Raw genomic sequence first — 15,463 nt, 5'->3', positions numbered from 1 at the left:
TGGGCCACGCTGGCCGGGTTCAGGCCGGGGTGGGGTGCCCTGGCTGTGGCAGGTCCAGGCCGCGGCATAGTTGGGGACGGGGAAAGGTTGGGGGCACGTTGGTGGCTGGGCTAGTTTGGGGCTGGGGGAGGGGTGCCCCTCCCCCGGCTGGTCCCCGGGTGGGTTCCCTGAATGCCTGCGAGGCACTAAACAGGGTGATGCGCGGCCACGTGGCTTACAGGGAACTTAGCCCTTAATAATGTCTCTGAAAAACTACCAACTCTCTTGAACTGTTTTTCCCCTTAGACTTGCTGCCCACAGGATCCGGGTATATTGGTGCTGACCACGGTACAGCAGGGCTCATCACAGTGTATTGGTGCTGACCCCGGTACACTGTTGCTGACTCTGGTGTAATTGGGGCCAATTCTGATGTAGTGGGTCCAACCCTGGCATACTGGTGCTCACCTGGGTAGAGCAGGGCTACTCCCAGGTTAGTAGTGCTCACCTCAGTGTGCGGTAGCTCACTCCACAAGGAGCGTGCCCCTGATCCATCACACAGGCTCGGGCGCCCGCACACCCCGATCTCCCACTCCCCAGGGCACTGCACGGGTACAAAACATGGGCGTGAACCAGGCCTCTGTCTGCAGCCAGAGCATATGGGGGGTCTCGGGTGGGCTGGATCAGCTCCCCAGCACCTGCCCCTGCCTCCCCTCCAGAGCCTGCCCCCCTGGGAGCCACCCCTGGGACTTGCCCCGCCCCCTTGGGAGCTGCCCCCGGGACTTGCCCCGCCCCCTTGGGAGCTGCCCCTGCTCCCCCCCCTTGGGACCGGACCGGACCTGCCCCGCCCCACACCCCGGTGGAGGAGGGGGGTGTATGAGTTTCCCCAGCCCCGCCTTCTCTGGGAGGGGCTTATGTCAGGGCGATGCTGATTGGCTGTCCAGTATGTGCCGGGGGGAGCGGGGGGCGAAGCTGTCTGTCAGGCGGATGCTCATTGGCTGGTTCCCTCAGCGGGCGAGTGCATGCGCAGTGCGAGAGCGCTCCGTGGCACTGACTCACCGCCGGCACTTCCGGCCGCACCATTTTGTTTCCGGGTCAGCGGGGCGCGGCGTCTCCTTCCTCCGCCCACTGCCCAGTCAGTCGCAGCAACCGCCGGAGCCGCAGGAGGGAGGCGGGACCTGCCCGGTACCGACCCCCGGGTCCGAGCGAGCCCCTGAGGGCGGGGCGGTGGGGAGCCGGGCGGGCCCCGCCCCTCAGTTGGGGAAGGCGGGGATCAGTGAGGGGGGCCGCGGGGGCGGGCCCTGCCTCCGGTGGGGGGGGCGGGAGCTGGAGTCTCCGAGCGCAGCGCGAGGCCGCAGCCAGGCCCTGCTCTGTTGTGGGTGTCGGGAGCGGGGGGTCCTCGGGCACCGGGCACGGGCTGGGGGGGTGCGTGAAGGGGGCGGTCGGGGCTTGTCTGCTGGGCCTCTCCCCTCCCCGAGCCCTGACTCCTTCCTTCTCGCTCAGGCGGCTGCTGGGGAGGCGCCAGGATGAAGCTTTACAGCCTAAGTGTCCTTTACAAAGGCGACCCCAAAGTGCACTTGCTGAAAGCCGCCTACGACTTGTCCTCGTTCAGCTTCTTCCAGAAAACCAGGTGAGTCCCCGAGGCGCCGGCCCCGGCTGGGGAAAACTCTCCTCCGTGCTGGGCGGCCACCTCCCTGGCTGGAACAAATAGCTCCATAAGGGCGATCAGTGGTTGGCGCGCACGCTTGTGAGAGTGGGGTTCCAGCCCCTGCTCTGCCACAGACTCCCTGTGTGACCCCGGGCAAGTCACTTAGGTCGATCCACATAGGCAGGTAGGTGCCTAAATCTCAGTTTTGGTTTCACAGACTGGGGACAAACACCTATCATGAGTGTAGGAGCCAGTCCAGTAAGCAAGCTCAGAGGCTGCCTACCAGATTAGGTCCCATTCAAAATCTGGCCAAAAGAGGAGGTTGTCTTCATACCACCCTCCTTATAACATTTAGCCCAGTGGTTAGAGCACTCACCTGGGATCTGGGAGGCCTCAGTTCAGTTCCTCTTCTGCCTGATGGGGAGAAGGGATTTGAACAGAGATGTCTCACCTCTTTGGGGGGTGCTCTAACCACTGAGCTATGGGGTATTCTACTGTGGGGCTCCCTCAGTTTTCCAGTTGAAGCTATTCCTCTGTGGATAAAGAGTGACATACTGGTTGGAGCAAGGGGTCTGCCTCCCAGGTGTCCTGCCTCCCAAGTGGGTGCTCTAAGCCTCAGGCTGCAGAGTCATTCTCTCTTTCACACCCAATGGCTAGTTAAGTATTTATCCCCAGTGGAACAGTCTGTAAAAGGGGGATGATAATTTGTCCCTCTGGGGTATAGTGAGGGTAACTGCATTAAAGGTTGTGTGGCGTTCAAATATACTGTAATGGGGCCCATAGAAGTACCTCAGATGGGCAGAATGAACATCCAATATGAGTGAGCTTTTAAACCGGTGAATAAGATGGGTTTTTTATTATCACAGCAAAAGGCCTGTCAATAGATCAGTGCCTGAGCTGGTGTGTTTTTGCAGGTTTTAGAAGGCTGATGCTGTGGGTTATACAAAATAAGAGAGCATATATTGATGTGAATTGTAATCCATATCATAGATAATGTGTCAAAAGATCTGTTAAGTCTCACAAGCATCTCAGCTCATGAAGAGACTTGAAAAACAAATGGGAGATAACTTGTGGGTTTCGCTTTACCAATCCAACTGGGCTTCTGTGATAGCTGGAGTGATCAGTATATTTGTATTTAGCAATTGTTAGTATCTTCCCACTTGTGATAACATACCATATAGGCCTGGCATGTCTCCTTTGCTTAAGGTGTTTAGTTGTGCAGAGAATACTGCTGATGGTTCAGGCCAGAGTGCTCAAAGCTAAATGCTAATCCCAACCCCTTGTCATTCTGGTGATTCACAGTGCTCTCAGCATTAGGGTGTAATCTGTATTTGCAGAAGAGTTTACCCATATTGCCCTTACATCAGTTAACAGCCCCCAACCATTAAGATGGGGTAATACTCCTAAACCTTTTAGAAAGAAGTAGTTGTATTAGCAAGTGGCTGACTGCAAAACAACTTCCCTTCTAACTTCCTGGTTTCAGATGCTCATAATTTTAAGAAACATTTGCCTTCTGCACTGAAATTTTCCATGCTTGGTGTGTACCCAAAGGTGACTTTTAAAGCATACGCAAACTCTCTCTTCTATGGGGTTCTGATGGAGGGGAGGGCAGAGTGAGTTTGGAGGAGAAATACCATTGTTAGGATTTATTTTATACATTTTTACTTCCTTTGCCAAGGTTACAACAAAAATAGCTGAGGTTTGGAGCTTGGCTGTTGCTTGACACTTAGGCCTGATGGGGCTTTTTCTTCATGGTGGATTATGTCAGGGGGATTTTTTTAAAAGATAAGCATTAAACAAACGCACTTCTGTGCTCCTGCTGCGATTTTTACCTGTGCCTAAGGAAGCTGTACTCCTCTGACATCATTACAGATTTTCCCTGTTTGGCATGACCAGAGGTCTTGCATGTACGAGGGCTGATGCATGAGGGGAAACTGCAATTTGCTAATTGAAATAAAGTTAATAAAAATCCTCCTGGAAGAACTGCCTTAATGTCAGAGACAGAAGAAAATCACAGGTGCAGGAGGAAGTCTCAGATCCTACAATTTGTCTGTCCAGAATCATTGCTGCATTCTACAACAGGCTGCTAATCGGAATTTAGGATTTTTTTAAAGAAAATCTGTTTTTTTTTATTTTCAAAAAATATAATCACCTCAACGTAAATTGATCAACGCTAGTAGAATCCCAGGCAGGAAGTCATGCCATATCTTCCCTAACTCAGGCCCACTCAGATGCAAAGATGGCACAAACTACAGGCACTTTTCTCTTACTCATTTAAAAAAACCTTAATTGTGGGGGAAACTAGTTTCCCCGCCTCACTAATTTGATTAATTTTGCACATGCATAATCTTATACTAGCAAGTACCCCAGTCCTGCAAACTGGCACATGCTTAACTTTGTGTGCACAAGTAGCGCCTTTGAATTCAGTGTGTAAATGTTTGCAAGCAGTATTAAGGATTAACAAATTTGGCCTAAAATTTGAATTTTGTCTTAAGTTTTTAGTGTCTCCTGATCCTGGAAAGGTACTGGGATTTTAAAGTTAACGTTTAAATGCTTTTTTTAATTCATGGCAATCTTGTCCAATTATGTCTTTCATGAGACTTACTAAAATGTCCTAATTAAACATGGAGGGGGCAGGTGAGGGGGAGAGAGACTGTGATCAGGTACCTCACAGGGTACCTAATTTAACGCCCCACATGTGCCTTTTTATCAGAATTGTAATTTGAGTATCTTTCAGAATTGTCACCAGGAGTTAGGTTTGTCTTGCGTTGTATTATAACCAGACCTTGGACTTATTCCTTAAAGAACCCCACACATCTGGAATTTCAAATTCATACATCAGCCTGAGACCAACAGGAATGATTCTACATTCTTTCATTTCAAGCTCCGATGGAACACTTGAACAAATCTTCTCCTGCAGGTTTTGGCAGCCTTATGTTGCAGTACTGAGAATCTGAAAGTGAAACTGACGTTTTTAATCCCCTTTGTCCCAGACTGGGAGTCATGCAAAACATAAATAATAACAAATGATACTTAAATACTTAAAACTTTCACTTTCAATAACTGAAGATGGGTAAAACAAACTGGCTTACTACACATTAATATTGTCACTTTATAGCAGTATATTACTGCATTAATCCATATATTTCATCTAAGTTGTATACCGTAGAGATGGGAGTGTAGAAGCTGCTTAAGTGTGGCATGCATTGCAACAGCTTGGATTTAAACAAAACTTGTGGTCTGAACAAGTATGTGCCGAGAATGGTTTGTTATAAAGGCAGCTTTTTGGGTACTGGAGCTTGAAAGAGGGGAGGAGAGCTATTGTGGCATGGGGGAAGATGGCTGAATAAGACAGCAGTAAAGAAGCTATAGGGGAAGTAAGTTATCCTTTCCAGAAGCCCTTTTTGACTTGACTTATTCAAAAAGGCCAGGTAGCGTACCTGAAAATAAAGTCTGGGACTCTGGGCTTCTGGTGGGAAGAGAGCATTGCATAAAGGCCACACTTGCTACCTTTGATCCATTAGTCTGTTCTAATCTGTGTCTTACTCCTGGAGAATAGTCCCACTAAAACCAGTTGTGGGGCTTGAAGTTGCTAGATTTTTAGCTAGACTGTAGCCTCACTAGTGGGATTTGGAACTGTGCTCTGACTAGAGCCTGCTGATCCTTGCACCTGAAGCCCCTGGGATTTTGGCCTGGTGGACTCTGCTTAGAAGCACCATCTTTCATATGTCTGACTAGTAGGTGTCTGATAAATGTGAAGGTCCACATCCTGCTGCGTCCCCCACGCAAACCAGTAGCTGAAAGGGAGAAGAATTTCTCTTTTCAGCCCTCCAAAGCCTCCTGACAACTGGTTGGAGTGTAGCTTTCTGCTAACTGAAGCATGGTGCTTCCTTGTGACCAACTCCAGTGCCTGCCTGTGCTCCTAGTCTTCCCCAGGAGCAGTGTGAAACTGACAGAAGTCTTGGCAGTTTCACAGCTGCTTGCAGGGTTCTAAATGGAGGGGTGGGTTTACACCTCTCTCTGCAATTGTTTCAGTTTGCAGACTCAAGACAAGACTATCGGTTTATTCTTGGTTCATGTTTTCAAGGCTACCCTTATAACTGAGAGGTCTAGAAATAATGTACAAATGAAATGAAAGCCTAGATTTTTGCAGAGTCTGAGTATATTGTGCAGGCCCCCAAAATACGTCAACCAGGGTGAATGTATGATACGTCTATTTTAGTCTCACTTCACGCTGCATTAGTGAGACTGTTCTGGGATGCAGTGCACTTGCTTTTAAAGCCAGAACAAGAGGAAATACAATTTTAAGACAGCTTTGAGGAAAAGAATTTGAGACTAAGAGAAAGATTAAAGGCACTTGAATGTTTTTAAACTGAAATGGTGTTGAACTTTCACATTCTTTTCCCTTCCCCCTCTCCTTAAAGGCAAGTAAGTCTTTACCCCAAGTAAAAGGAGGGAAGGAAAAAACCAGGAGAAATAGCTTTTGGGGCTCTTCCATGTTATTAATGAAGACTTCTGCAGCAGGTGTTCAATTAGCACTAAAATGTCTGTTCTGCACTCCACCCCCACAAAGTTGCTCTGGGATCGGCATTAAGTTGGTGTCTCTCATGCATCATCCCTAGTAATAAAGATTCTGCAGGCCAAACAGGCTCTGTGACACCTTTACAGCACCTTACACTTCTGGAAAGCCAAGGAAGGACAAGTGATTAGACCTTGGTAAATTCCAATGATGTACCAAAAGGGATTGAATTCAGTTCACTCTCCCTGAGATGTCTTGGCACTTTAGGGCTCTCAGAAGTAAAGACAAGCAATTAATTTTTAGTCACTAAAATCAGCAGGTCTCTTTAGATACGCACGGGGGCAGGTCTTAAGGTTGATGGGGTCAGTTTACTTAGTTCCTAAATTAATGAAGGACAAATTCAACTTGGATATTAGAAAACTCTGATAACGCTGTGAGATGGGAATGGTCTAATGAGATTTCCGTGCCAAAGTCAGGTGTCACGGTTAGACACTTGTGGACAGGATATTTTAGAATCCTTCCTGCTGGACTTGTTGGCCAAGTGGGCCTCTCCCTGCCACCTCACCTGTAGTTCGCCTACTCTACAGTAATCCTGATTACCGCCCATGTTCCCAATATCTAAGCCACTGCACAAGCGTAGGAGTTAATAGAGAACCATTGTAAGTACTGGGGCTTGATGGAAAAAGAAACTTGCGTACAGTTTATAAGAAAGCAGAATGCCTTAGCGCTGCGTGAAAAAGCTCCTCTTCATGGAGACCACCACTTGTGTCTCACATGCTGCTCAGTGGCATGCCTAAGAGAGTAGGCTAGGATGAGCACTGAGGCGTCATGCACACCTTTTAATGCTAGGCAGTGAAGGTGCATTACCTTCTGTGTAGCCCTGTCTATGGGAAACACTGCAGGCGGAGCCCCCACGCTTCAGTTCCATGTAGTACACATACTGGAGTGAGTATGGTAGGGCTGGGTGGTAACAATGACCTGTGAGTTAATTTGTGTTAATCGGCAGAGCTGACACTGGCGGTCTGGGTCTGTAGTTAGCTCCTGCTAGGTGGCCCGGTTCTCAAAGTGGTCAAGGCAATATTTTGAGTCCTACCTTGAATGCAAGATTTAAAGGAAACCTTTTTATTGGTTGCATCACTATTTTTCCATGAGCACATGCTCTGCGGTGAGTTCATACAGCAACTGCTGGCAAAATTACTTTGTTCTTGGCATCATTGTGGCGATAGGTCTGTTTGAGGGTGGGGAGATGCTATTGTAAGAAAATTGTAAGTAATGAAATGCTGTGTGTTTGCAGTGTTCAGGAATTCATGACCTTCACGAGCCAGCTGATTGTAGAGCGGTCAGTGCTGGGCAGCCGAGCGTCAGTGAAGGAACAAGGTAAGAGGACACAAGGGCCTTGATCACGCAGGGTTACGGTCGATAATGTACTAGAATGCAGATTTTCTGCATCTTGCGAGATACAGAGCAGCTGTGTGCCTTGGAGAGTTTAATTCTTTTCCCAGGGCGTCTGCTTCTCCAGAGAATCTGTTGCTGGCTACTGTCCCCCTCCCTATCATTGCGATCAGCAGGAGCTGTTTCTCTGGCTATGCAAATCATGCAGATTAGTCATCTGGCCTAAATTGCTTGATTAAATTGCAAAGCACCTAATGGCCAATGAAAAATGGATGTCTGGAGTCCTGGCTGGATGAGACATGGCTGGCTCTTAACATCCACCCTGAGGTGTGGCATGACTTGTAGGAATTTCTCCAGTGACAGCCACACATACTACTGTAGTACTGAGCATTCCTGGTTGCTGATGTCATGTCCTCTCCTCTGCCCAAGTAGCTCTGGCATCCCCTAATGGCATTGTGGCATGTTCATGAGAAATCTGCACCAAAGGGTTAACCATGCCTATCTTTTGTGTGTGTATCTGGGAACTTCCTCCATTTGTAGACTAAACTCAGGGTTCCCTGAGTAACCATATTGGTCTCTGATTGGCAGTATTGATTCCATCGGGCCAGGAGGTGCGCAAAAGATTGTAAGGTGGGAGGGAGTCTGGATTTCAATCCATACTGGACCCCAGTCAAGTCATATGCTGACTGGCACTTCTACTGTCCCAACTGGAAAATCAAGTAAGCGCAGGAACCTGCCTGACAACCAGATGCTGCTTTTGAGCTTCATGCCTCACCTTACCCTAACTCCACACAAGCCCTGCCGCTGAACTGAGCCTCACATGTGCACTGCCTGAACTCCCCTCTCCAGTCCACAGAGCCGCTCAGATCTTCCTGCCATTACTTTCACCCCACCACACTGGAATCCCTCTGCTGGCTTCTCCTGCGTAGTTCAAACTCCATGTCCTTGTGCTCCAGGCTGTGGACTGCAATGCTCCACCTGATACAGCCCTTGTCTTCCTGTCCCATCATTTGTACGCTTTTCTCTGCCATCACCTCTGTCTGCCCAAACTCCTGACTCCTAGCCTTGTTCCATACACCTCCCTAGTCCTGGAACACCCTGTATGCCACATCTCCTTGCTCCAAACGTTCTTAAATCTGTCTTCTCATGCCCCCTTACCTACACTAATAGTATGTAATAGTGAGTCATTAAATATTAACCCCCCAGAACCAATAGAACGTGTAACCCAAACAACTTGAATGGCCTAGTTGTATGTTACCTCCCTTCCTCACCTTTGTTTAACTTAGATAGTACACGCTCTGCCTTGGTTACATTTGTCATGCACCATGTGTGCCATGGGAGAACAGAAATGATCCAACTCATTCAGCACTCTTGTGTGCTGCCTCTGGTCTTCCCTGGGGAGAAATACATGGCATCCCCTTCTACTGCCTTCCTAGTGAAACCCATGTGCTGCCTCTGAGCTAAGTGTTGCCAAAATGTGAACCCTGGATCTTAGTTTGGACAGCGGAGTGCTAGTCCATGACAGTTGGCTGATTTTTACATGTGGGTTGCTCTGAATGCTGCTTGATGACCCCATGTTGTGCACTTATCCGTGAAACCTTTGCACTTGGTCTTTGGTTCAGAATACCTCTGCCATGTGTACGTGCGAAATGACAGACTGGCTGGAGTGGTGATCGCAGACAACGAGTATCCACCGCGTGTGTGTTTCACCTTGCTGGAGAAGGTAAACTCCATTTAGGGCTCTCTTTATTTCTGGAGATGAGCCGTGCGGCTGGGATGATGCACGGCAGGAGGAGACTTTGTGTATTCAGAGTCCTGAATTTGCTTCCCTTTTAGCTGAAAAGCGACTTGCTGCTTGGGCATTTGAGACTCTACAAATCTCTTCTCATCTGCCAACATTACTGTCACAAATTAGCTACATGGTGATGGTAGGATCTGTTCAGGCCTAAGACTTCTTCATGGGCTGGGTGATGCAGTGGGTTAATGTATTTTACCTTGGCCGACCTGGGTTCAATCCTGGTTAGACTCCCAGACAGAAGGGTCTGATGCTCTTAGCCTGATACTTAGTGAGTATTTGTCCTCACAGAAACATTCTGCAGTCTGGCCCAGGCTTTTGAGTGGTCAGAACTGGTGCCTGGGTGTTACAAGTCGGACAGAGCTGTATCACAACTTGCATGGCCTCTGTCTGCGTTCTCAGCAATGGTCGCTGCTGTTAGTCATGCATCTGGATGCCAGGGTGTCCTGTGTGTCAGCGAAGACCATGGGGTTCTTGGGAGAGGGGAAGTCCTTGGTATGTTATCTGAATTCTAGTGACTGTCTCCTCATGGGCCACTTAATGTACTCCCAGCTTGCATTCCTCTGTAGGTTGCGAGACAGGAGTTGGGTCCCCATCCCCTTCCCTCTGTTGACAGAGAGTAGGATGCCAAGGAATGACTCTTTCTTAATGATTCTGAGATCTCAAGCCCTGTTGTGGGTATCTGAGTGGGGAAGACAGCTGGGTGCTCAACATTGGGTTTGCTTTGCATTGCAGGTGCTGGATGAGTTCTCCACACAGGTCAGTAGGACAGACTGGCCCTCAGGATCTCCATCTACGATTAACTATGCAGCCTTGGACGGTTACCTTAGTAAATATCAGGTATGACATGCACTTACTGACTGTCTGGATGTCAGAAGACAGAGAAGCAGTAGGAAAAGGGTGGTCTTAGTGGGTAGGCTGCCGGCCTCGAACTTGGGAGTGCTTGGTTCAGCTCCCTGCTCCTCCAGGCTTCCAGCGTGAGCTTGAGCAAATCGCTTAGTGTGCTGGGCTTCAGTTGCCCATTTGTAAAATAGGGCCCGTAGCTCTGCCCTGCCTCTCGGGGTACGGAGGATCAGTACGCCAGCTGTAGTGATGGGCTGGCTGAGTGCCTAAGGTGAATGAATAGGTCTGTTTCCTCTCACTGTTCAGACCAGCTCTGCAGTCTGCTCCTGTCCTCTAGGCCTTACTGGGAGTGTGAGGAAGGCCTTTAGCTGGGAACCCCCAGCAATCCCTCTGACAAACGTCAGCTCCGTTTGCAGTCTCCACAGAGGCTTGTATCTTCGGTCTCCCTGTCCACACGCAGGGCATGGAGTGCTTTGAGGGGGGAGTCCAGCTTCCAGCTTGGATACGTCTGGGCTCATAGGCCTGCAGACGCTGAGCTCCCTGTCCTTGGAATAGTGTCCTACGTAACGTGCTATGTTCTTGCTCTCCAAGAATCCCCGGGAGGCTGACGCTATGACGAAAGTGCAGGCGGAGCTGGACGAGACCAAAATCATTCTGGTAAGGGCTGCGTGCACAGGAAGAGGAAGCGAGGAGCGCTTCCTGGGAGCAGCAAAGGGCCAGGGCAGCAGCTGCTGTGAACCCTGAACCTCCGTGGGGGCGTTTGGCTCAGCCTCCTGGGAATTGGTGCCATCAGTCTGGTACTAGACCCTGCCTGAGGACTGTGCTGCAGACACCCCCTGTCTCCATTCACGAAGTCAGCTGAACCCAACTCCAGACTGGCCTGAACTCCTGGGATGCCTTGACTGTCATGAGTTGTGTGGGTTCCCAGCCATTACTTGGAAATAAGCAGATGTGTTAGTCTGAAGTTAGCTTGATATCAGTCCATAGACTGCATAGGGCAGGCTGGGTCACATAGCACCAGACTGTGGGGCTGCATTTGAGTCCCCAGGTATCAGGCTGCCAGGGCACCAAGGGAAAAGACCAAAGGCATTGGGTCCCCTGTTCTCTAACAGGGTGAGACTAGGAAGCCAGGCTCCCCCGGAAAGCAGGGGCTTGAAGGACCCAAGAAGTCACAAGCCCATGCGAGGCCTCTTTGTGCTCTTTACCGTGACATCCCCAACCTCCCAGGATGGGCGAGGTGACATCACCATTCACACTTGCAATGCGGTGTCCTGAGTGGAAGCTAACCTTGGATAGTGCCTGCCTCTCACTCGCCCCTCGCTAGTGCTGCCCTGAGGGCTCTGGGGATGGAGAGCCAATAGCCAAGCTGGGGACGAACTGAAAATATTTGGCTCTGATGCTGTAACAGCAGCTGGGAGAGGCACGGGTTTTCAGCACTGGTGTCACTTCTTGCCCTCTGCAGCACAACACCATGGAGTCTCTGCTGGAGCGCGGGGAGAAGCTGGATGACTTGGTGGCCAAGTCGGAGGTGCTTGGGCTACATTCCAAACACTTCTACAAAACTGTAAGTGCCTCTGGGGCTTGGCGGCCCTGCTGCCTGACAAGCGTGAGGCAGCTGGGTGGGGTAACGAGGACAGCTGTGTGCTGGGCTGGGCCAGCACTTACTCACCCAGGGCAAAACCTGCAGATGTGTAAATCCTGTTAAGTAGGCACTCAGATGTTACCCCAGTGTCTGATATGGGGCTGGCTGGGGCCCCAGATGCTGGGACTGGCTGGCTAAGGCTGAATCTAGCTTAGGTCTGAGTGGATGCTTAAGTGTGGAGGAAATGGCAGAGGAGAGGTCTGAACCGTGACGAGAGATGGTCACCTCATTGGGGCTGTTCTCTGGTTCCAGCTGCCAGGAGCACACTGCTCTTTGGCGAGAAGGCTGCAGCTTTGCTCTGGGCTGCAGGGATTTCCACTTCTGTCACTGCAATGAGCTCCTAAACCACTCAGAGTGCAGCGCCCCCTTGTGCCAGAGCTCTGTGAACTACCTTGGCTTCCCGCCGTTTTATTGTTTGCATGTGCCAGTGCCTCGGAGACCTCCTCATGGAGGCGGCCCCTGTCGTGCCAGGTGCTGGGCAAAGCTGGTCTCCGCCCCGAAGAGCGTAGTGACTTCTAGGTGGAGTTAACATGCTCGGTTTGTTTGCAAGCTCCCTTCGTGAGTCTCTGGGTGGCCCTCGAGGTGGGTGTTGATGGGAGGGGCAGAGGTGGAGGGTTCTCAGGAATACCCTTCCCTCTGCCTCGCTCCAGCAAGCCTGGGGTTGGTGACACGGCACAGGCTACCCCGCTGGGGTTTGGAAGTGTCTAACGGAGCTGCTGACTCAGGAGCTGACAGGGCAGCGGTGTCCCAAGGCAGGCGGGCCGGGCATTACAGAAGTGCTGTTGGAGGGGGTTTTCCCAACAGAAGAGAGGATAATGTGTGTGGGAGGGGGTGGAACTTGGAGTGGAGGGCACTGAACTAGCTAATGCCAGTGGCCCCCTGTAAGGCCATGGCCTTGCAGCTGGGCTCACTTCTGCTAGTGAGCCTCAAACCCCTTGGATGGGTCACAAGCCCCAGATGGATCACCCCCTCCCAGATCCAAACCCCGCCTGTCCCACCGCTGCTTTGACTTGCCGGCCCTGTAGCACAGGGGCAGTGGGCAGAGTTAGGCGTCGCTGTATCTTGCTGACTCTCCGGCACACGAACTGCGGTGTGCTCGCCTGAGAGGAGCCGGCTGTGAGCCCAGTACACGGGCTCTCGGCCTGTCCCCAGAGGGGAACTCCAACGAGAAGCCTCTCAGCTCTTGTTTCCTTTTCAGGCCCGAAAGCAGAACTCGTGCTGCGAGATCATGTGACCCAGCCAGCTGAGACCGCTGCTCCCACCGCCTGGCCTTCACTCACTTTCAGACCTTTAAAGTACATGGGACGAAAAGAGACCGCCCGTGGGTGGGGATCCCCGGTTCCAGGCTGCACCTCTGCGGGCGGTGGGGCTGGGACAGGGCTTTCTCGGCACCCCGGGGCCATCTAGTTAAACAGCTCTTCCTCGGAAAGGCCGGCAAGGTCAGCCCTGAAGAGACAGTGTGACCATTCTCCTGCCAGCCCTTTCTGGCCTGAAGGGCTTGTTGCTTTGACATCTGGCTTGTAATTGCGGCGCTGGATTGGCCAGGGGCTTTCACTCCTCATCTCCAGAGATCAGACGCGGACTGCATTCTGGTCACGTTGTTGTTTACAGTCATAACACTAGAGAGGGACTCCAGTAACTGAGACCAGCCAGCACCACTGCCCAACGTTGAGGGCCCATCAGCTCAGCCTCCGACTCCTACCCACCCAGCGACTGAACCCTTGGGCGCGGGGCCCGGTTGATATGGGCCTCTGAGGAGCGTTGAGAACAGGCGTCAGTGTTGTGGGATGTAGCCTTGCTGCTCCCAGGGCAGCAGGGGTGCTCCAACTGGAGTCTCGGCCAGCCAGAGGAAGCCAGGCCTGGAATCGCCAATTGTTCCCCATGTTCAGCTGAGGAGTCAGCACTCATGGTGGCGCTTTCCCAACAGGTGCCACCAAGCCAAGGTCCTCGAGCTTTGCTGCAGGGGATCTGCCTCCCCACCCCGGCAGTGAGCAGAGAGCCCCCCGGGGGGTGCCGTTCGATGCGGAGCAGGGGGAGATGCTGACGTTTTGCCTTGCTTTCACCCTGTTCCTCGCCAAGGGGCTGGTGGGTCTCTCCCCTCCATGGGTGTCTGGGCTGTGTCACAGTTACTGTCTGTCCTCACCAGGCCGCTCGTCAGCCAGCATCCCCATCACTTCGTCCTAACCTGCGGCTCTGGCCCCCGGGGCTGTGCCGCCTCCCACTCTGCACTGGGAGCTGTGCCAAGTGTGCGCTGTGGTGGGGGAGGGTCTCACTGATCTGCCAGGCCCGGAGCTCCCTGCTGGCTGGTGGAAAGGCTAGAACATGATGTTCACGTCCCCTCTCTGTACAGAGATGGAGGCTGAGCAGAGCCCACCCTGTCCGTCCTTCCATCCTGTCCGTGGAGCTGCACTTTCCTTCCCCCCTTGGACCTGACTCTTGCTCATCCTTGCCTTTGCCCAGCACTGATGTACTGGGATCAGGCAGGGGGGAACCAGCGTCCTTGGGTGGGGCTCTGAACGGGGAGCAATCACCTGGGGAGGGGCACCAGGGGAACGAGGCAGCTAACAGGAACGTTCCAGGCACCAGCTCACTGTGCAGAGGATGTGCCAGTGCCACCTCTAGTGGGCAGGTTGAGCACTGGCTCGGTCTGCACATGGGAGAGCGGCAGCGAGTGCCCATCCTTGCGGAAGTTCCGCTGTGCAGTGAGAGGTGACTTGAGTGTTTGTGACATGGGACACTGCTAGCAGGGTGTGGTGCCATCCCTGGGCCAGCGAGAGTTCACTCCCCTCTGCAGACCTGGCTTCGGTCACCTGTGGTTTGTCCCCTGGGAGGCCCTCACTGCACAATGGGCTGGCTCTGTTGGGATTGGGGGAGTGGGCAGGTGCCAGGGAAGAGCTGGACAGAGGGGCATCAGCAGAGCTGTGTGTGTGGCTGCTTGCCCACCTGATGCCACAAGCTGCACATCCAGCCTGGGGTTCAAGGCCACTAGAGCGGGTGCTAAAACCATGGCTTGGTAATGCTCTGGGGGTAGGTGCTGCTGGGAATAGACCCTGCCTGGCAGACTCCTCAGCTGCACCCTGCTCCTGGTGCTGCCCTCTGTGCAGCCAGGCAGGGAGCCAGCCGCAGGGATGGCAGAGCCACCCTCTCCATGGGGGTGAGTTCCTACCTGGCTGCCCCTCCCCACTGGAACTGTGGAGCTGGGCTGTACCGCCTGGCTGTCTGAGCTCCCTCCTGCCCCTCACATTCCCAGGCCCATGGCATTGGCCTCTTACCCTTTGAGGCCAGCAGACAGGCACGTGAGGGGTGAGCATGGGCATGAGACTGGGCTGGAGTGAGCCCAGCCCCGTGGGAAGGAAGGAAGAAGCCTCGGCTCCCAGCCATGCCACTGGACGCGGTGATGTTTGGCCATGTTGGCTCTGCACTCCATCCCCCCACTCCTACCGTTTCCAATGGAAAAGCTTTGGCTAACGGACGCGAAGACTGTGTTTTAGTAACCGTTGCCTGACTTCTCTGTACGTGCTGTTGGTTGGCCTGTACCCGTCTGCATAAAGTTGTCTTCTCGCCGTTCTCAGCTGGCTTGGGCTCTCATTAGTACTCTGGTTCTCCGGCCAGCTGACCCGGGCCTGTGGCCTGCTAGATCTCCCAGTC

The 15,463-nt window shown here is 52.2% G+C and overlaps 1 protein-coding gene across 2 annotated transcripts; it reads left to right on the top strand.

The window, feature by feature from the left end:
* The first annotated feature begins 1,078 nt into the window (after positions 1-1,078).
* On the top strand, positions 1,079-14,381 carry YKT6 (YKT6 v-SNARE homolog). Of its 2 annotated transcripts, none has more exons than XM_024211710.2 (8): positions 1,079-1,161; positions 1,480-1,606; positions 7,438-7,520; positions 9,158-9,258; positions 10,066-10,170; positions 10,765-10,830; positions 11,636-11,737; positions 13,014-14,381. In XM_024211710.2, the coding sequence occupies exons 2-8, from the start codon at positions 1,503-1,505 to the stop codon at positions 13,047-13,049; spliced, it is 597 nt and encodes a 198-aa protein (XP_024067478.1). In that variant the 5' UTR covers positions 1,079-1,161; positions 1,480-1,502; the 3' UTR covers positions 13,050-14,381. The 2 variants fall into 2 exon arrangements, with proteins under 2 accessions (XP_024067478.1, XP_024067487.1); XM_024211719.2 differs by having other exon boundaries at positions 1,122-1,175.
* Positions 14,382-15,463: the final 1,082 nt, after the last annotated feature.

This window comes from Terrapene carolina, unplaced genomic scaffold, assembly GCF_002925995.2.
Source record: "Terrapene carolina triunguis isolate 2854851 unplaced genomic scaffold, T_m_triunguis-2.0 Scaffold53, whole genome shotgun sequence".
NCBI classification, from domain to species: Eukaryota; Metazoa; Chordata; order Testudines; family Emydidae; genus Terrapene; species Terrapene triunguis.
Note: the sequence above shows the minus strand (reverse complement) of the source record. Positions and strands in the feature narration are given on the sequence as shown.

What these genes read in the sequence shown, in the direction of transcription:
- YKT6 (XM_024211710.2), top strand. Translation starts at nt 1,503, where the DNA reads ATGAAGCTTTACAGCCTAAGTGTCCTTTACAAAGGCGACCCCAAAGTG. An exon ending in ACGAGACCAAAATCATTCTG is followed by an intron (nt 10,831 to 11,635) that starts GTAAGGGCTGCG and finishes TGCCCTCTGCAG; the next exon opens with CACAACACCATGGAGTCTCT. An exon ending in CCAAACACTTCTACAAAACT is followed by an intron (nt 11,738 to 13,013) that starts GTAAGTGCCTCT and finishes TTTCCTTTTCAG; the next exon opens with GCCCGAAAGCAGAACTCGTG.